Source organism: Taudactylus pleione, unplaced genomic scaffold, assembly GCF_031769625.1.
Source record: "Taudactylus pleione unplaced genomic scaffold, aTauple2 ptg000038l, whole genome shotgun sequence".
Lineage (NCBI taxonomy): Eukaryota > Metazoa > Chordata > Amphibia > Anura > Myobatrachidae > Taudactylus > Taudactylus pleione.
In genome coordinates, this window is record NW_028284440.1 from 3867261 (window position 1) to 3888527 (window position 21267).

At 40.5% G+C, this 21267-nt stretch overlaps 2 protein-coding genes across 3 annotated transcripts in view; both read right to left on the reverse strand.

The window, feature by feature from the left end:
• Positions 1 to 17107, reverse strand: part of PTPRB (protein tyrosine phosphatase receptor type B) — a 141610-nt gene extending 124503 nt beyond the window's left edge. Inside the window, exons 1-2 of the mRNA XM_088452567.1 lie at positions 17053 to 17107; positions 2919 to 3314 (exon numbers count right to left, since the gene is read on the reverse strand). Of these exons, the coding sequence (XP_088308693.1) occupies positions 2919 to 3314; positions 17053 to 17107 (451 nt within the window). The remainder of the gene's footprint in view (positions 1 to 2918; positions 3315 to 17052) is intronic.
• A 2794-nt stretch (positions 17108 to 19901) lies between these two features.
• PTPRR (protein tyrosine phosphatase receptor type R) overlaps positions 19902 to 21267 on the reverse strand; it is a 246084-nt gene continuing 244718 nt past the window's right edge. For both annotated transcript variants that reach the window (XM_088452526.1, XM_088452528.1), the window contains one exon: positions 19902 to 20782. In XM_088452526.1, coding sequence (XP_088308652.1) covers positions 20689 to 20782 — 94 coding nt within the window. In that variant the 3' untranslated portion in view covers positions 19902 to 20688. The remainder of the gene's footprint in view (positions 20783 to 21267) is intronic.

Consider the following 21267-nt stretch of genomic DNA (forward strand, 5'->3'; position numbering starts at 1 on the left):
CGCTATCACTTACATTGTCACAAGATTTTTTTATGCATCAGAAAAGAATAACACACTGCGCTACCACTTAGTCTAACAAGATTTTTAAGAATAAGAAAAGAATAACACACTGCGCTACCACTTACAGTGTCACAAGATTTTTTATGAATAAGAAAAGAATAACACACTGCACTACCACTTAGTGATGTCATTATATTTTATATATAACACATGTTATTTAGCACTTTGTTGTGGTCTTGTAGTCTTCATGTAGACTGATCCTTTATTCATGATTGAGGAAAGAAGTGAAGGTAGCATTTTTTATTGCTAATTTTGTGTTATTAAATTGTAAAATTGTGAATATTACAGAATAACACACTGCGCTACTACTTAATGTCACAAGATTATGCATGAATAAGAATAACACACTGCGCTACCACTTACAGTTTCACAAGATTTTTTTATGAATAAGAAAATAATAACAAACAGCGCTACCACTTAGTGTCACAAGATATTTTATGAATAAGAAAAGAAAAACACACTGCACTACCACTTACAGTGATGTCATTATGTTTTATATATAACGCATATTATTTAGCACTTTGTTGTGGTCTTGTAGTCGGCGTGTAGACTAATAATTTATTCATGATTGAGGAAAGAAGTGAAAAGTTGCATTTTTTTTATTGATCATTTTGTGTTATTAAATTGTAAAATTGTGAATATTACACTGCGGTTCCACTTACAGTGTCACAAGATTTTTTATGAATAAGAAAAGAATAACACACTGCGCTACCATTTACAGTGTCACAATATTTTTTATGAATAAGAAAAGAATAACACACTGTGCTACCACTTAGTGTCACAAGATTTTTTATGAATAAGATAAGAATAACACACTGCACTACTACATACAGTGATGTCATGATGTTTTATATATAACGCATATTATTTAGCACTTTGTTGTGGTCTTGTAGTCGGCATGCAAACTAATCACTTATTCACAATTGAGGAAAGAAGTGAAAATTTGAATATTAGACTGCGCTACTTACAGTGTCACAAAAATGATTATGATTAAAACACTGCACTTACAGTGTCACAAATTTTTTTATGAATAAGAATAACACACTGCTCTACGACTTATAGTGTCACAATACGTGGACAATAAACTGTGGTCTGGTCGGCAGTGTCACCAAACAATAATAGCGCAGCTAAGTCGCTAACGCACACACACACACAAAAAAAGCACTTTTATTTTTTTTTTACACTGGGGAAGAGCACCCCTGAATGAGGCAGCAGCCCCTTGATGAACAACACAGACAGCACCCCTTATTTATGGATAACAAAGCACCCGGCTGAGTTTGGACAGACCACCGGCAGTGCAGAGTCACAAATACGTGGATGATAAACTGCGGTCTGGCCGGCAGTGTCACGAAACAATAATAGCGCAGCTACATTGCTAACGCACGCACGCACGCACACACACACACACACAAAAAGCACTTTTATTTTTTTTTACACTGGGGAAGAGCATCCCTGATTGACAGAGCACTCCCTGGACAACACAGCACCCCTATATGGACTGTAGCCCTAGCATGATGGACAGGACAACAACACAGCAGCAGCCACAGTTAATTGACAGGGCAAGTGACACAGCAGCTGCAGCACCCACTGAAGGAAACCCCCCTTTATATACTGCAGCCTAAGCCCCTTTATGGACAACACAGCAGCAGCCCAAGACACCGACTGGACACACACACTCAGTGACTGACAGCTTCTCTCTCCACAGCAGGAGTGAAAATCGCGCCGATAACGGTGACCTATATATAATTCAAAACCCGCGAGAATCCAACAGCGGGAGGATGACGTTTTGCCTCGTTTTGAGATCCGAGTCACGTGGGAAACCTCGAGCCGTGTTCGGATCTCGGTCAGGATCTCAAACTCCGATAACCGGACCCACTCATCTCTAATATAAACATATAAAGTTATCTTTTTCTCTACAAAACTTGTGACAGGTGTATGTTTTGCTTTTGCCTACATTTATATAGTGTTATCTGTCACAGTGTAGCTATCATATGACAGGCCATCATAAATAAAGCCCACCCTTCCACCTAGCAGCAGTATAGAGAACTCCTGTTCTGTTCCTAATATCCTTTTGGGAAAACATTATTTTGGAGACATGATTCTAATGTAAGAATGCCTCCATGGGTACAGAGCGGCTATTGCTATGCTTTTCTGAGTTTGGTAAATAGAGGCCAAACCAAAGTTCACACTGAATCTTCTCTGATACCTCCTACGTTAAGTTGTTGTTAAACTGCAGATGACATACTTGTGCTTTTTAAGGATTATTTGTTCCCTCTTGCCAAAGCACTAGGAGAAGAAACTGATGTTTATATGACCCCAGCTAGAGGCACAAGATGTGTTGGTCCAAATACTTAGTATACAAGCGTACTAACCCGGATATGTGAGCGATAATTTCCGACACTGAGCATCACATTAAATTGTATGCGCATGCCCATACACAGACCACAGACTACAATTCCCAGCAGCCCCAGTAGCTGTTTAAGAGGTCAGGAGGTCACATGAGCGGTGTCGGGTGGTAAGGGCACATGACAGTTGGAGTCAGGTTGCAGCTGGTCGGGGAGAGGTGAGAGGGAGGAGGTGCTGTAGGGAGCGCTGGTGTCAGGCAGGGGAGACAGAGAGAGACACACAGTAGTCACTGTGTAGATATTTATATGGTGGATTACATATTAATATCCCTAGGGTATAATCACAGATATATTCATAATTTCACAGGTTGTGAATATGACTTATGGCTAATGTACGATTTATTGTTGCACTGTTTCTCCACTTATTCCTTATAACATGTATCTATTCATTATTTAAACCCACAACAAAACAGCCTATCTACCATATATATCAGTCTTACTCATTTAACTCACCTTTATTTAGACATATATTTTTATAAACCGCCTCTCCCTTTTCATCCACTTCAATTCTTTTCCAGGTATTGGGATATTTTGTTCCCATTTTAACTACAGCCCTCATTCCCTGTTTTCTCAGGAACAGAGTGGTATTTGCAAACTCGAGGAGCCCCTCATCTTCATAGCATGTCCAGGTGCGAGCCTTAGCGCAGTCTGTCAGAGTAGCTGGGCGGAAATGTAGAGCAGAAGAGAGGGAGACACTAAGACACGTGGCAGATTTCACATGAAGTAACTTTCCATCATCTGTCCATTTCCAATGCTGGCCGCGTTGTGTCACATTACATTTCCCAAAGGTCACAACCTTACTCCTGATAATACATATGTCCTTCTGGTCATGGTAAATCAGGAAGCTCTCTGTATAAAAGAAATAGAAGTAGAAACAATCAATATTATAACATGCAAATTTGAAATAACATACAATGATGAGGTAATGTAGTAGCCTGCGTCCTGCAAGCATAGGGCATGATTCCGATGTGAGCGGTATTGGGCAGCTGCAGGGAAGCGGCTATTCTATACCGTCTAACTAAAATGCAAATGCAGCAGGAAGTCTCTGTAGGAAATAGACACCTCCTCCATGCACCTGCGATCCGAGTGCAGCATCTGTAGATCCTGCTTTGGAACACAATCGCGACCTGTCGCGATAGCTACTGCCCTTGGCCAGACTGTGTAAGCCGAAGCTTGCTCACCCTGGCCCTCGGAATCTCTCTGCCAGGTTTAGGAAGTCTGCGTTCGATAATGCAGATCCTGGGCTTGACATGCCTACAAAACGGGGGCGACACACCTCGTTTTGTACAACAGTCCCGGTCACTGCCACCAAATGCCGCAGCATGTCCATCATGAAGTGGCTAAGGGGAGACTGCGATCAATCACGCAGGACCCGTTCTGCACATGCACAGACCCCCAAACATTGGATACATGCAAAACCATCGGGTTTACATACATATCAGAGTCAGGCCCATAGTCAAGATCCCGGTAAATCTGCCCAACAGATTTTGCATTTTAAATGATTGCCACTTTAAAAAATCGGGCAGACTCGCTGGGATCTCGCTGATGCTTGCAAGTCGCAGGCTACTACATTTACACAGGGCACCACAGGTCAGGGGGCTCTGTTTGGGCATGTCAAATGTCTGTTTCTTATCATTCTCACTTGTAGCTTACTCTTATTTCATCCCCAGCAGCTCCTGGCCTCTCCTATCTCTTCCCTGGCCCTTCCCCTTGAGGCCATTCCCCTTTTTTTAGTGCATTATGTCCCTTTGAAAAATGAGGGGGGCGCCAATGTTCTTTCTGGCACAGGGCACCAAAAAGTCTAGTTACGGCTCTGAGCAAAACAATACAATATTTACACTATATGCATTCATCAATGTCCATTATTTAACATACAGCATAAGCCAAGAACACACAAAGGGACTGATTCTGAGTCAGACCCAGTGCAGACATTCAAGCAAATTGCCAATGTTTTTCAACTGCACATTATTATTATAATTACATTTTATTTATAGAGCGCCACAAGTGGTCCGCAGCACCATACATACAGTAAAGGGCACATGCATCTAAGTAGCTAAAAGCCGCTCATCACATGGATCCCATGGTGTGCATGCACAAAGGACCGATTGAGATACACAGTCTCAGGAATGTATTGGAAATGTACTGGGCATTCCTGGGAGAGGGATGAAGTTATGAGACCGGCGGCCGTGATGCTGCTGGTTTAAATCAACGGGGGAAACCCGACAAGGGATTTAAGATAGGCGTTGAAATACTGATGCCGATCTTAATCCCGTTGCAGGAATCCAGATGGATGGCAGCCCGAACGAGGTAAATCCAGGGCACCCTTAACTGTTAACCGTGGGGGGGGGGGGAGGGGGTTGGATTTATACAGCATAGCGGGGTTAGCGTTAGGGGTTTGTGGGAGGAAGTTAGGGTTAGGCACCCCTAGGGGGGAGGGTTAGGGTTAGGCACCACTGGGAGGGATTAGGCACTAAGGGGGGAGGGTTAGGTTTAGGCATGAAGGGGGGAGACTTAGGTTTAGGCACTAACGAGGTGGGTTAGGGTGGAGGGTGGGGAGGGTTAGGCTACAAGAAGGGAGGGTTAGGGGGATAAGGGGGGAGGGTAAGTATACTTACCCGACCCCTGTCAGGATACCAACCATCCGGATGCCGCTGTTGGTATTTTGACAGTAGGCATCCTGACAGCCGACATTACTTACCAATTCCCTGGGAGGTGGCTAATCAGACGCATGGAGATGCACTGTCTTATGGCGTGTTATGGAAGTGCAGAAGTGTAATAGACATGTTGCATATCTGGTTACGAACTCAGATGCACAGTCACTTATATTGGAGGCCATACTCTGACACAGATTCTGCATCTAGCATAGGGCAGGTGCGTACGATGTTAGCGTCTAAAGAGACAGCAAGCAAGATTGTGTCTGAAGATGCACAAAGAGGACGTCTCAGTCCTTGCACAGTCAGACACATGTTTGTACACCAGGGGAAAGGCTTATACTGGCATAAGCATAAAGTTGCAGACACGACTACGGCAAAAGATTTAAAGTGGTCTTAGCAGCATGCGACTAATAGGGGAATTCAATATGGAGCAATAAGTCCGTTTTTTGCGTAAATATCGCACCTATGACGTCATTATCGCAGGTTTTGGTTTTATACCCTATTCAATTTCAAAGACTTTTCGCAGGTTCGAAAAGTCTTTGAAAAAAAACGGGGATAACTTTTCACCACTGAATAGGTGGTGAAAAAAAGTGCAGAATTGGGGTTTAGGGGTGCAGGCTTAAAAAAAATAGCCTGCACCCCTGGGAATGACATTTTAAAAAGAACTGTGTCAAAAAAATAAATAAAAAAATAGGGACACCCCAAAAAATTAATTTAAAAATTGGGGTGAAAAAAAAAATGGGAAAAAAGTGTTTAAAAATAGGGAAATATGTTCAGGGCTATTCTGCATGTATGCGGCAGGTGTTTTCTAGAATAGGCTATTAGCGGCAGGTGCATAGATGCAGAATTTTTTAAAACTTACTTTAGGGACATAAAAATATGCTAGCACCCATTTTCATGTACCCCAAATTTGATGGGCCTACTTAAAAAAACGAAAAAAATAACCTAAGTGCTCTTCTGCAACACTTCTTTAATGTCGGGAAAAAAAACACCTGCTGCGGCTATTTAAATCCCCGACTTTTATTTGCAGGCTAAAACGGGGGTACCCATAGTGGTCCCCCATGTTTTTACAACTTTAGGGGGGTCCTACAATTTTTTCAAGGAAAATGTCATTTTTTTACGCAAATCCCACTTCGCACCTTCCCGTTTTCGTAGATTTGATATTGAATGCGAGGATAAAGCGGGCGCGCGCCCGATACTTTATCCCAGAAAAATCTCCGATATGAAACGTAAACTTCGACAACGAAGTTCACGTTTCATATTGAATACCCCTCTAAGACTCAGCCCCACAGAATTACATAAAATATTATTTAGTTTTGTGCCATAAATTGCAGGAATCTCTCCTTACAATGTGTATGTAGTTTGTTGTCAGTAAGGTTTGCTATATGTGTGGCTCAATGTTCTGCATTTGCCATTTTTCTATAGGTGTCTGAGTTATGGTAATACTAGTCTATTGGACCCGGTATTTGGTAGCATCACTTGAGACTCTGCCCAAGCTCCACCCCATCCCACCCTCCACTCTGTCTGGCCCCATCTGCCCTGGTCTGTGCTGTTACCCCGTCCCCACCGCTGCTCTGACCCTACTGCATGCACACTGAGGAGACGGGACAGACCTTACACAGCTATTATGTAGATTCTATGCAGCAACTGTAAGATAGAATTGCTTATTCAACAATTCTCCAAAAACATATATTATTCAGTTTAGCAAATGGAACAAGATGTTCTTCAGATTATTGTGCTATATCTTTTTCAGTCTAATACAAAATCCAATAATAGGTTCCTGGAAGATGGAAATATTGCAGAAGAGGGGAATGTTAGCTTGGCTGAGCTTCTAATTAATAATTCCATACAGGATAGAGATTATATTTAAGAATTATTTTTCAAGTAAGAAATGTATACCCTAAAGCTCTATAGTGACAGTATATCTTCTATATCTTATTTGTAACTTTATTTACATTTTTATAAGGAGGGAAACATGAAGAACAAATAATGCTAATGTTTAACCCCTTTGCTGCTAAGGCATTTACTCCTCCCTGTACTGAGCCTATCATTTCTTTACATCTATTCTGGCACTTTTGTTCTCATCACATTCCATATGCAATATGGGCAGAACCTATTTGAAAAAACTTTGGGCCTGATTCTGAATTTGACGTAGAAGCATCCGCTTCCGCATCTTTTGCCGCATTTGAGTCTGCATCTCCATGCTATTGCCCCGGCAGAGGGCTCAATTCAGACGTGCTCGCTAGATGTGTACGCTCGCTAGATGCGTATGCAAATTCAGCTAAGTAACAGCAAGGCAGGCAATCGCATGGCAAGGCATTAGCATGCCCACTATGTCTAGGCGTGCGATCGCATTGTGTATGCTGACGCCCACCATCCTGTCTTAAGATGCCCACTTGTGCACGTCATCTCCAGGAAGTGTATGCAATCATCGGTAACATTGAGTACCATCAGATGCATACACAGCACTTGTGGCTGACCATACCCTACCGCAAGCACTGCGAGCGCTTCAGTGTAAAATACAGCCATGTGACGTGTACTATGATGCTGCCTCTTAATTATGCACGCCTCCAAAACGGCGTTAAGACGCTCAGGCACGCCAGCATTCACACCTCCACTCCCAGTGGCCAGCCTGTCACCATCCACAAACTGCTTATCCTGTTACTCATTCAGTCTATGCGAAGCGAGCGAACACTTCTCGATCTCTCAGACTGGTTCGCGCACATGCACTGCGATGCGTACACTTGGGCAGATTGCAAACATTGGTTAGTTGGGGAAAATGGAGGGTGTGTGCCTTGTATGTTGAATATTTGCTTTATTCTGCTAATAGGCAATGTTTCTTTAGGTAATCAAACAAGTTAGGGAGGAAGGTTCTATATTGGGTTCTATATTATACATCGGGGAGTATAAGCCATTTGTTTAAACTGTGGATGTTGAGTTATAATAAAATACTTGAATCACTTGAAAAAAATTGGCAAAAAAACTAACATTTTGAAAAATAAATTGCCATGAATTATTCACTTCATTGGTTATGAAGCAATCTTCAGTCTCTAAAACCAAAGGTGATCCCCACAACAAACTTTCATAGATTTTCATAGATTTTCCCTGTTCTATACTTAACACTGTTCTATACTTAACACTTTTCCCTTAACACTGAAGTGTCTTAAAAGACTGGTAATTTATAAAAACAACTCATGTTTAATAGATTTGGTGATTCTGGTGTCTTTTCTTTAATATATTTAGTGATTAGGGAATCAATCTCTAAATACCTAAAATAGCAAGCTTTTATTACAATTGCTGCAAAACGATCTTTAGTAAATACTGTACCTATGATTCTGTTTGTTTGTTTTTTTGTGACCAATATGCATTATTTAACATTTTGATATATTACATTTAATTTTCCACACTTTAATTAATATTCCTATTTTTTCTAAATCACTACATATTTCATTTACTGCATTTGTTGTTATGAACCCTATTACGAGTATTTGTATAAGGTGCAAATAGACCACAAGTGCAATAATTGCTGAAATTAATACATGCAACAAGACCTAGGACTCACAGCTGATTACTCAACTGACTACTAGCCCTTAATCCACCTACAGTAGGTACACACTAGATTATCTGGCCAATCTGACTGGATGGAACGAAATTCTGGTAGTGTATGGGAGCAGATTTGTTCCCAAACACTGAAAAACAAACACTGGGCCTGATTCAGAGCCGGACGCTATTTGCGAACGGTCGTTCAGAAAAAGGGGCCGGCTATTTAAATTGAGCGCTCGCTCTTTGCGGTCTGTTGACGCCTCTATGTCTGAGCGAGCGAACAAAACATGCGCTCGCTATTTTGTAAAGACGCCCTCTTGCCGTTCGCATCATACGTCATCTCCGCTAATTATTAGATTAATTGAGTACATTGAAAGGTGTCTGAACTGCTCGCAGTGCTTGTGGTAGGTTTTACTTCCCGCAATCACTGCGAGCAGTTTAGGCTAAAAGACAACCAAGTGACGTGGTCGATGACGCTGCTTTGTTAATTATGCACACCCTTAAAACGCCTGTTTTGACCGTTTGGCACACCTGCGTTCGGATCTCCACTCCCCGTTTTCAAGCACCTTCCCCTGTTACCACCCACAAACGCCTCATTCTGTCACTCAAATTAGCAGGCCCTCGCTGTTTTGCGAGCGCACGATTTCCGACAACAATGACTGGTTGGCGCATGCGCATTACGACCCATACGCATGCGCAGATGTGCGAACATCGCTCGGAGCGAGCTAGCGGCCGCTTACGAGAGGCTCTGAATTAGGCCCACTGTTTGATTTAAGTCATTTGTCCAAATTACCATTTTTGTCCTTTTACCAACATTTGGCAGCAAATGGTCAATTGTCATTTGCTTCTATACATTACCAGATATTCATTCCAACCAGCCCGATTGGACAGATAATCTTTAAATGTGTACCTAGCTTCACACTCTGGGATTTATGTAATAGCCTACGAGATTTAGACAGGGATGAAATTCTATCGAATCTGGCTGTATTTTTAAAGCACCAATTATTTAAAAGGGAACAATAACCTAGTTTTGCCTTTTCAATGATTGCTGCTTTAAAAATGTGGCCAGACTCGCTGGATTCTCAATCCTGCCTGCATCTCACAGGCTATTACATAAACTCATCTCTATTCATAATAGTAGCAATTCCACTACCTCTGAGTGAAATCCAGGGAATTCAGTTTCTCTGGCCTATTTATCACACGAAGGAACTCCCTATCACTCACGAAAATGTGGCTTCCTCTTTTCCATCAAATGGTCAGCACCAGAGATAGGAGTGCTATATGTTAGTCCCCTCGGAATCTATTAGCTGGCTATACAGTATCTGGCAATGCAAAGCATGGGGAAGCTCATTTAGGAAGCATTGTAAAGGTGATAGCAGTAGATAAAGGGGTCATTACAATTAGGTGTGAGTTTGCTAGTGCAAGTTTGTTTCATGAAACTTGCATACTTCGAAAGAATGCTCACTCCAGAGATACGCCCAATCCAATTAGAAATGCCAACTCACACTACTCGTGGGGAGGGTGTGCGAATTTTCTATAGCATACGACGTGCGAGAAGGGCATGAAAAAGTGGGGAAATCATCTTGGACCCCAAAAAAGTATCAACTTTGTTAGCAGAATCATACAGAAGGCTGTTTTTAAATGAACAAATGGCTGATTTATGCATTTTTAAAAAAAAATTAGGAAAAATTATAAAAAGCAAACTATTTTCATTTAATCTCAAACAAATGAAATAAAATATCCCAAAAAAGCAGAAAAAAAATCATTTTCTGTTAATTTGAGGCCACTTTATATAAAAAAATAAAAAAATTATAAGAAACAATAATTTTCATTTAAATACTGTAATTAAATTTGGGGTGCCTAAACTAACGAAAAAATATATTTTGGCTTAATTTGAGGCCTTTTTTAACACCCAATAATAACATGTAATTATTGGTCCAATTAAGCTAAGTTCTGCACCTTGTTTTTACCCTAAAATAAAGATTTTTTCCTACCATCTCACACCAGGACTGGCGCCAGGCTTCCATGCGCCCAGCGCCATCCTGTAGTGCATAGCTGCACCTCTTCCCTCCCCTTGCGCTTATTTAATAGCTCCAGCGAGAGGGAGGGGGGCGGGCTTTTCCTCTGGAGCAAACAATGACGAGCTCAGGCAGGAAGCAGGGCTGCGCTCCGGGCGATGGCCCTGCTAGCCCGTGCCTAGAGCCGCCGCTGTCTCACACCTTCATGGAGGTACACACAAAAAAACGCGATTTTCCTTTGGAAAAAAAATGTTAGTTTGGAATTGGAATACAACTACAATTTGCAGTGTGAGTTTGCCATAAAAACGCCTTGCACAAGCCAAAGAAAATGCTTTATTATTTAGTTAAACATTGTGTTCACATGGGAAATACTATTTTTTTTTTTTAATTAATTCTTTATAGTTTTTTTTTCAGTGGAACTGGAAGTCCAATTCTGAATATTCTTTTGCACATTCCATATACAGTACATATATGTACCTGGAGATTGTCAGCCATTATTGCCAAGGCAGCTGAGTTTCAATATTGTATTGATAATTCCAGGTGATATGAGGTTTTTTTTGCTAATGTTGGGCATACACTATACAATTATCAGGCCGATCTGCCCGATATGGGCAGATGACCCCAATAATTGTACTGTGTGTGCGGCCGACTGATGATAACATATTGATCGTTGTGGCATGCCGGATCATACAGCATGTCTGTCCGATGTGATATTTTGTGTTATATGTCGGCTGAATCGGACAGTGCATGCCCAGCCGCGGCCTACCGACAGACATTTCCCCTGTTCCTTCACAGGGATGGAATGGGGAAATGTCTCCTCCCCAGGGGAGGAGCACAGATATCGGGGCCAATACACTATAAGATATCTCACAGTGTATGCCCATGATATCTGCTGGGTGTCAGACAGCCAGATAAAATGTCTATCGGTCTGACAGGTTTTTTATCTGGCAGTGTATGTCCAGCTTAAGAGATAAATGGCAATAGAAAACCAGCCCTATAAACTATTATTAATAAATTAGCACATCTGAATGATATTACTCTGGAATAACATTACAAATGCTTTGCTAAAATCTAAATAATCTATATCCACTGATCTCCTCTGTACTATCACATTATTTACAGAGTTAACAAAACTCTGACATAAACTCACAGTAGAAAATACATGCTGCTCTGTATATTTCCCTATAATTAATGTGAGATTCACAGGTCTATGATTATCATATTTTCCCCTGCTACTCTTTTATATAGGGCGACTATATATACTATACTACAATCACCTGGGATTACCGCACCTGGAATTTTCAACAATGATTGGATATAAGGGTCAGCTACTTCTTTTTTTCAGAAGACTTTGCATTTTCTGATAATAAGACATATCTGCTTTTTTTTCTTCTTCAGTTTCTTTGTTTGGTGACAATATGTGAACACTAGGCAGTAACTACAGTACTAAGGGGACCATAGGCAGATGCACATGGGTCCAGGGAGTACCCAGGCACATCCTAATGTAGAATGTTGTCTCTGTGCTTATCACCGAACTTACTGGTGCTGCAGACATTTTCAATAATCGACCATGTCAGTGAGTGAATTACTCAATGACTGTCAAGATGTAGTAGAGCAGCGGCACCCTCCCCTTGGGTTAAAATACACCATCCATTTGGCATAATATAAATTGGGGGCACTACTGTGTGGCATAATATAGTCATAGGTAAGTGAGGTAACTGAGTTGGGGGTATTGATGCAGAATATGATTATATTGGGTAGATTGGAGGGACATGATGATGAGAGGGTGGAATAATGACATGAAAATAGCACTAGACATGCCACTTGGTGCACAACAAACCACTCTAGATTTCTGTAGGTACAAAGCCTAATGAGTTGTGCTGCTACTCCAATGAAGGGAGCATATTGTTTGAACTCCTCCCAACTGCATACATGCCAATATGGAGGACAAAAGGTGCTTCATGTGCCTAACCCTATCTCTGCAAAATGTCATTTGTTCTACAGTGCATGATGTTATTGTCTGCTGATCACAGATAAGGCCGCATTATTTCAAACAGGGGACTCCACTCTTTCAGATGAGTGTGCCCCTGAGTGTGCCAAGCAGAGCAGTAGCAAATGGTTGCTGTGCACATTCAATGGGCATCAAAACAGTACACAGAGAGGCCAGCAGCTCGGGAAGTGCTGGACACCGCCCCAGTATGATGAGCAACAGGGCAGGACGCATGACCATGCCCCTAAATTGATCCACAATGCATCCTGATTCCTCCCACCCAAATAATGGGAGGTAAGAGCTTGGGGGTTGTTGTCTGGTGGCCATATTGAAATTAACATCAGGTCTGTAGTGGTTAGAAAGAAGGAGATAGTGCTCCCCCTCCTTCTTCCCCTGCACCTGAGATTATTTATTTCTGTAGTGCATGGTAAGCCACACACCCTCTATTATGTCATTGCCAGTCACTGCAATTTAGTCATTACAGGCTTATCCCCTGCTTCCAATCATTTAAGTATTACATATATTTGTGTCTATGAAATTTACTGGTGGGGGCCTACAAAAGCATGTTTTAACTGTGTGGAGTTTGTATAGTCTCCCTGTGCTTGCGTGGGTTTCCTCTGGGTACTCCGGTTTCCTCCCACTCTCCAATAATATACTGGTAGGTTAATTGGCTCCCCACAAAATTAACCCTAGTGTGTATATGTGTGTGCGCATGTGGTAGGGAATATAGAGTGTAAGCTCTACTGGGGCAGGGACTGATGTGAATGGCCAAATACTCTCTGTAAAAAAGCGCTGCAGAATATGTGTGCACTATATAAATAACTGGTAATAATAATGTTTTAATACTTTTTTGAAGGGCTTGAGTGATGAATATGAGTATATTCAGCATTTTTAATGTACATTCTGAAAACAAGTCCTAAGCACTCATGGGGTTAGTAATACATGTGGCTCCAATACTTATTTACTTTCAGTTTTGAGAGTTTAAATAATACATATATTTGTGTCTATGGTACACCGTGATTCTGATCACAGAATTATCTCCTGCAGCATAGTTCTTCATAGAACTACCTTCAGCAAAGCCACCATCAAATGTTGAAACCACTACCATGACAAGAAAAACATTGTTGGTATTAAATCATCGAACATCAATATCCATCCCTAAATAGCGGTAAGCTTAACATACTGCTGTTTAAGTAGAAGTCATGGTGTCGATAGTATGGTATAGTCCTCTAGTGATACTTGCCTACTTTTCAGGTCTCTCCTCCAGGAGAAGCCCAGAGGAGAGATGTCGCTGACTGGTGGTGGGGGCGACGTCCGGCACAATGCGTCATTAGGCCCCACCCCCACACGGGGAATGCAAATTCGCAGGCCAATCATGAGGGGGTGGGACCAATATGACATAATTTGCATTGAAACACATCATGTTGGCCCTGCCCCTCCATGCTTACCCGTGATTTGCGGCATTATCCTCCTTATAGTGTCCATTTCATTAGGAAATGGTCAGGATACAGGAGGATCACCTACTCTTATAGGGGTGCGGTAGACTGCCCACAAATTCAGGTAACTCCGACAACATCTGGGAGAGTAGTCAGGAATGCCTCTAGTGTAGCCTTTCAAGATTTGCTGAATGCGTGCCAGGGTGAAGTGCTAGGCGCATGCATGGATGGATGGTCAGCATGCATGCATATTTGACAGTACCCATCATCAAGGAACTCGGTGGAGGAGGGAAACACTACTGGACCTTACCAGACAGGTAAGTGATGTTAAATACTGGCGTTATAAAAATAGTAATACAGTAATGCAGTAATACTAAAATAATGATATCAATGGCAAATATTTCTAATGAAAATGGAGCCCTTACACTTATAATTTTTCATCTTAAATTCCCCAGCCTGCATCAATTTTTATCTCCCTCCCCCAATTTTTTGAACAGTTGCTTTCTTTGCTACTAAAATGACATTAAAATGGTGTATTGCTTCTTATTGAATATTTATTTTATTATTTACCGATATTGTTAAGGCCACAATTTATATTTTTTATTGAAAAAACCTAATCAGTCACCTAGTATTTGAAATCAATAGTATTCTTGTTTGTGGGCAGAATGAACATTCTTAACTATGCGATATTTTTTTCTACGCATTATCAGTATAGCAAGTTTCTCAGATTTTGATCATTCTGTCCATGTACAAATTATTTAATGAAAATATTATCACTGAAATTAAATTTTAAATAAATCACACTTGAATATTGCAATAGATATCACACAATTAGCCTCATATTGCAGAGTGTAGCCCAAAATCTGCAGCGATGCCATTTATCCTATAAATCAAGCAGATTATTATTGGACATTCTTATGGTTCTACTTATCACTTGTTGTGGAGCCCTAATTCCCTTTTCCTATTAATGGCAATGGCTATCAACAACAATGTTGTTAACACATATTAACAAGGACCATTGGCTGTCCTCCTATTGCTGAAACGGCAATAGCAGGAGCGTCAGAGATGACAAAGCAATCACTATACTATATCTTTTCTAACACTATGTCCCAGCCAGGCCTGCATGGTTAATTGAGATTAAGATAAGAGATAATAAATGGTATTTAATGGGGTTTAACTGCGGTATTTGATAAATATGCACCTAAAAAACACAAGAGACGTGTAATAAAGCCAGTGATGTGTCTTCTCTCATGAGGCTACAATAACATTTTGAGAAGAGGCGGTACCAAAGCGAAAATAGGTTGCACTTTTCTGTGATGTGTTTACTGTTCACTTTACGCATTTCCCAGGCTTTTCGCAAAATGACACATGCAGCATAATCAGCCTTTTATTGGGATGTTTCCAAAGACCAGCATGCAGTTAGGCACCTTTGAATATGTTAATTTGGCAACTAGTGCAAATCTAAAAACAATGCAGGGCTCCGTTATTTATGGTCCATACATAACTGCATACACATGGTCAGACTTGCTAGATCAACGATGAACGATTTGAACAATTTTACCGATTTTAACGATTTCATGAACGATTGAACGATTTCTGACAGTATTTAAATGAATGAAATCATCCAAATCTGACTGCAAACACAGTCGATTTCAGATATCGTTATCTGACATGCGGGCATGTCGATGCATGCCCAACATGTCAACGATATGAACGATGTAATGATTTTTACAATCGTTATCGTTCATATCTTCCAGAAAATCTGACCATGTGTACCCTCCATTACAGACTGCTTCTTAGAAGATAAAGCAATTTATCTATATGTGTATATATGTGTGCTGCAAATATGTGACAATGTGAGGGTACATCTTGCCAGGTCTTGCAGCACTCTCCTTCACTTGTCATTACAGCCCCAAGCTCCCCAACTCACCAAACTCCAGAATGAAACTAAAATGTATATATTTCTTTATGGTTAACTTTCAGTTTATATTTCTGTATGTCCAACTAAACATCCCGATATGTTTCTTTAAACTTCCTCTGGATATTTGCATTCATTAAGTGACCACATCCATTTCTCTGACTAGGTAAAAGATTGTTTCCTTTCCACAGACAGTTTTAAAAGTGGTGAAATGATCAGGAAACAAGAAATAATACACATTTTATACTTGAAAATACGGTAATTTAAAAGGAAATTTACTGTAGTTAACATAACGGTTGTTCTATAATCATGTAATAATGAGATATAATAATGCATTCATAAGCTACAAAATAATAGCATCATCTAGTGGTCAAAGCATCATAAAAAACAGCACAATGTGAGCACTACATTTTATCAATTACCAGATTATCACTAAATCCAGGCTCAGATATACTATATGTACCGTATGTACTAAGAACAGGCATGGCAACCTGTATACTTCAACAGTCGCTGGCATTTTAAGGACTGAAAAAAATTCATGGTGGTCTATTCCGTCACAGGCCATCTTTTATACCACTCTGCCTCAGATACATTATTTCTAATGATAACAAGATATTTAGATATTGCTGATATTTTCAGTACAGATCAAAACCAGTCTATCAACTTTGTATTAAAAATGTAAATTAAAACAATGTGGGTATATAAAACAATAAAACATGACACCTTCAGGCTCCTGCAGTCAGTTATATGTCCTAGAGTTGCTGAGGCCTGCTGCTGGGCAAACTCACTGAATGATAGAAGCTGTACCTCTACATCTTCACTATGCACATCAATAGCACATTGTAAGGTCTAGATGCAGTTCCTTGTTTTGGTTCCCTGTGTATAATGTCAGCTTATGAAGCAGATGTAATTGTAAGATACTGATGTAGTGATGAGCCACTATATTTCTCTGATCTGTCTAATGATGTGTTCTTTCCACTCCTGTCTTCTCATCCACACCAGTCTTCCCCATTCCATTCATCACTTACCTGTTATCAGGCAGGACAGGCAGCTAACCAGTAGCACACGCACAAGCACATCCATTTTCCATCTAGCAGTCACTCCATGCTTCTGTCCCACAGCCTAGATAAGTGAAGCTAACACTAGGAAGGAAATGAGCCTTCACGGAGGGAAAAATGTCAGTGACGAGAACTTCCTTCTATTCAATTGTTTTGGGGACTCTAGTCCAGTTTGCATGAGTCTTCAACATTGATTTAATATCTGTGTGTATGTTTGTGTCTGGACCTCCACAGAGGTCTTACAGCAGAGCAGCTCAGACTGCAAACTAAGCACATTAGAACGACCCAGCAAGCTGTACCAGAAGGGGTGCACTGTATTCTAGAGCTGTAAATCTGGGACAGGGTTGCTAGAATTTGAACTTAAGCTAGAAGGGAAATGATTAACTGTCATTGGATTTCTGCAGAGCACTGTAATGTAATGTACATCTGTGTCTGGTGCTATGCAGCAAACTTATTACTCTTACTCATAGTTCATCCAAATTTAATGATTCATCTCTATAATCTAAATAACTAATTTACACACATAAAAAAAGACACAGTAACCAATTCTATAAGGACAAACTCATATATTTGTCACAGTCTCAAATTTACCACCACTGTTATAATGCTCAACTTTTTAGATACAGAGATATTTTTGTGACATATTTAATAAAAAAAAATAATGATCTAAAACACGGGTGCCCTAATTCAGAGATGTATGCAAACCCAATTGTTTCCGGAAATCTTCAATGGTGTGAAATCTGCGCATGCACAGATGCCACACTGCGCACCTGCAGGTCTACTTCTGATTGATAGGTTGGTTTTTGGGGGCGGCGACAGGCAGCTTCCCAGAAATCGGTGTGGGGGGAGGGGGGGAGGGGCTTCGCTTCTGTTTTCTGGGCATGCTGAAGCCAGTGGCTGGATCCTTGGACGCAGCTTCTCTGGCTTTAGCAGCGTTAATCCCCTGGTCATCCTGAGCAAACTGAGGATGTTCACGCAGATAATGCGATGCTGCCTCTTCTGATGCAGCAGCGGATTAGTGAAGTCGGCAGGAGTGGTCTATTTAAACAAGACGCCTCCTGCGGAATTAGCAAATTATCACACAGACGCTGCGTACAAAGACGCAGTGGGTGTGTGATTTGAATCAGGCCCATAGTTTGTAAACTCTCTCTCTCAGAAACATATGGTACATCTACTGCATACTTGCCTACCCTCCCGATTTGGTCGGGAGCCTCCCGAAAATCGTGTACCGCTCCAGACCGCCTGGGAAGGCAAACAATCCTCCTGGCTACCACCCACCCCTCCTATCCCCCCGCACCTACCTTAGAAACCCCCGCAGCTGGGGGGGGTGACGTGATTCATGCTGAATCGCATAATTTCGGCTCCGTCCCCTGCTTCACAATGCCTGTAATATCGGCATTGTGTAGCGGGGGCGGGGCCAAAATGACGTGATCGCGTGGCCCTGCCCCCTGCTCTGGCCTCAAATTCACGTCGTCCGGCCGGTCCCGCCTCCTCACGATGGCCACGCCCCCTGTAATGCCGATCTGGCTGCTCCCTCCCGGAAGGGGCAGCCAGAAAGTCAGCAAGCCTGATCTACTGTAGCATGGTGTCTTGTCACACTGGCTAAGAACCACTGTCCTACTGTACTGTATTCATCACCTTAATTATCTACTGTATCAGCATTTTATTACCAGTTTAACCAGTAGTGCAGGGGAATTGCCAGTGTCACACAGATAAAGGGTGTTTCTTCCCATGCTGAGCTCTATTTTGAGCTTTAGCTTTTTGTCTCTTGACTGGTTTGGTATTTGTCTTGAATCCTTAAAGCTTACTCTGCCTGTGTATAGACCTGATGCTGCCTGCAATATGGTGTCTGTGGCATATTCTGCAGGTAGGATATCTATACATTGAGTCACTGTTTCCTTTGTATGTCATGCAGACTCTTCATATTGAATTACTTATTTCTTACAGATGTTTTGACTATACCTCAAAAAAGTGATGCAAAAAATAGCTTTTAGGAAACAACACTGAATGAAATAATTGTATTCTCCTTGCCCAATACTACATGGATGTGCATCTTGCCAGGCCTGCTATTGGCAGTTATAATGGGATGTAGTCAAATAATAGTTGTGCCTTTTTAACAAATACATTTTCTTTGTTTATTATGAATCAGCTGTCATCAAACTGGCAGTATTATCAGGAATTAGTAAAAGTCATAAGTAAGAAAACAGTTTTAAAAACTTTAATAAATATATTGTCAGAAGTCAGTCTAGACTAGAGGATGAAATGACATTTTCTATGTAGGACTCTGCTGGTAAATGCCCCTCTGTATTTGTACTTGTCAACAGCAGTACATTTGTAAAATAGTAGGACTAAGAGACTAATATCAGTAAAGGAGAGGGACTTATCCGTTACATACTAATGAGCACAGGAAGTACAGTATATTGGCAGGACGCTCTGTTCTGCTCCACTCAAACTGTTTCTATTCTCGGTGCTTCCCTGCTACATACAATTAATTACCAAAATACCAAGTTTTTGCAAAGTCTAGTTAGCTTCAATATGTCCGGTGTGTTTAGCAAGGAGCTTGTTTGAGTGTAAATACAAGTTACATCAACCAACCATGTGAGTCTAAATAAAGATGTGTGTCCCCCTCCAAAAGAGATGATCATCAATGTATTTATGATATAGTCTGCCCAGTATTTTTTTTTTGTGGTGTAATATACAGTGATACACTGATATCTATCTATCTATCTATCTATCTATCTATCTATCTATCTATCTATCTATCTATCTATGTAATCTGAAACCTTACAAAAGGACAATGGCACCAAATTTTTGGACTGTATACAATAATTTTATTCCTTGCAGTTTTAATATATGCTATAAAGTTCTCAGGTAAAATAACTCACATGATTTACAAATACACTGTGTTTAGTTTGGAGAAGAGGTGCAGCGAATAGTACAACCCACAGTATACAGCAAATGCATATCAAATGAATAAAGTACATTGTGCTCCTTTTAAATATCCTGTTGGAAATTCACAATTGCTAATAGAACAAAACACATCTCCATATAAAATATTCACTGTTTCTGAAACAGTTTAGAAAGAAACAAAAACAGAGAAATATTATTTAATTAAAAATAAACATATTACTCGTAACACTAGCAGCAATAATCTTATGTGGGCAAGAAACAAATTCACCACATAATAAGTAATAGCACTTAACAGAGTGACATTTCACAGTCCATTTACAAGACACACAGTTTGCAAACGTTTATTTGTTATACACTGAATAATCCTTAAATATCCACTGTGTCCGGAGCAGTGTAGCACATACATTCTTTCTGGTAGATAATCCTATTTCAAAAGTATATCCACCTTTCAGTTACATATGTAAATTCCATGTACATCTTCTATACCGTCCATTGCTTTTTGCAGAAACTTGCATTACAGGTACATTCAGTGACACATTACTGTCCATCCAATTGTGTCAAACATTCCGACAAATCTTCAATGTTCTCGCTACATTCTTGATTTCCTTGGACCCTACTACACTTCTTGAAGAAACTGCTGGTCGGCAATTCAATGAATTACCTAAAATCATCATTGGAAATTCCAATCCCAGAGGTTCACTGGACCATTTCTGCGGAGAGTCGAATCTCATAAAGGCTCAAGGCATGGTGCACAAACTGGTATTGTTCACTTGTTTGAACCATTCCTCCCCTGTTAAAAGTAAGCAATGATATGTTTATAAAAACAACATGCAACAGAGCCTAAATGTAGCGAGAACTACAGGTTAGTATAATGCTGAACGAAGTGCAGCCATGAACTATCAAACTCCAGAATCTTGTGAAACATTGTGTTCATTACACTTTGAAGGTGGCATTATTATGAAACATTTATTACAATATAACTATTACTGATACTAAAATAATAATCATGAATCAGCCATTAGTTCCACTTTATATCAGCCAGCCAAGCAGAGTTTAAAAAAAATAAATAGTAAACAATAAATTTTTATATATATATATATATATATATATATATATATATGCAAAATAAAATTATTTAGTAGTTATACAAATTAATTAGTTAATTAATAATAAGTCAATAGACAGTTTTGCTAAGTGATATGATGCACAAGCTACAGAGTCATTCTGGGAAAAATACAAAGGTGCTAGGTGGCAGGTTGAGTGCTTTATACGGGA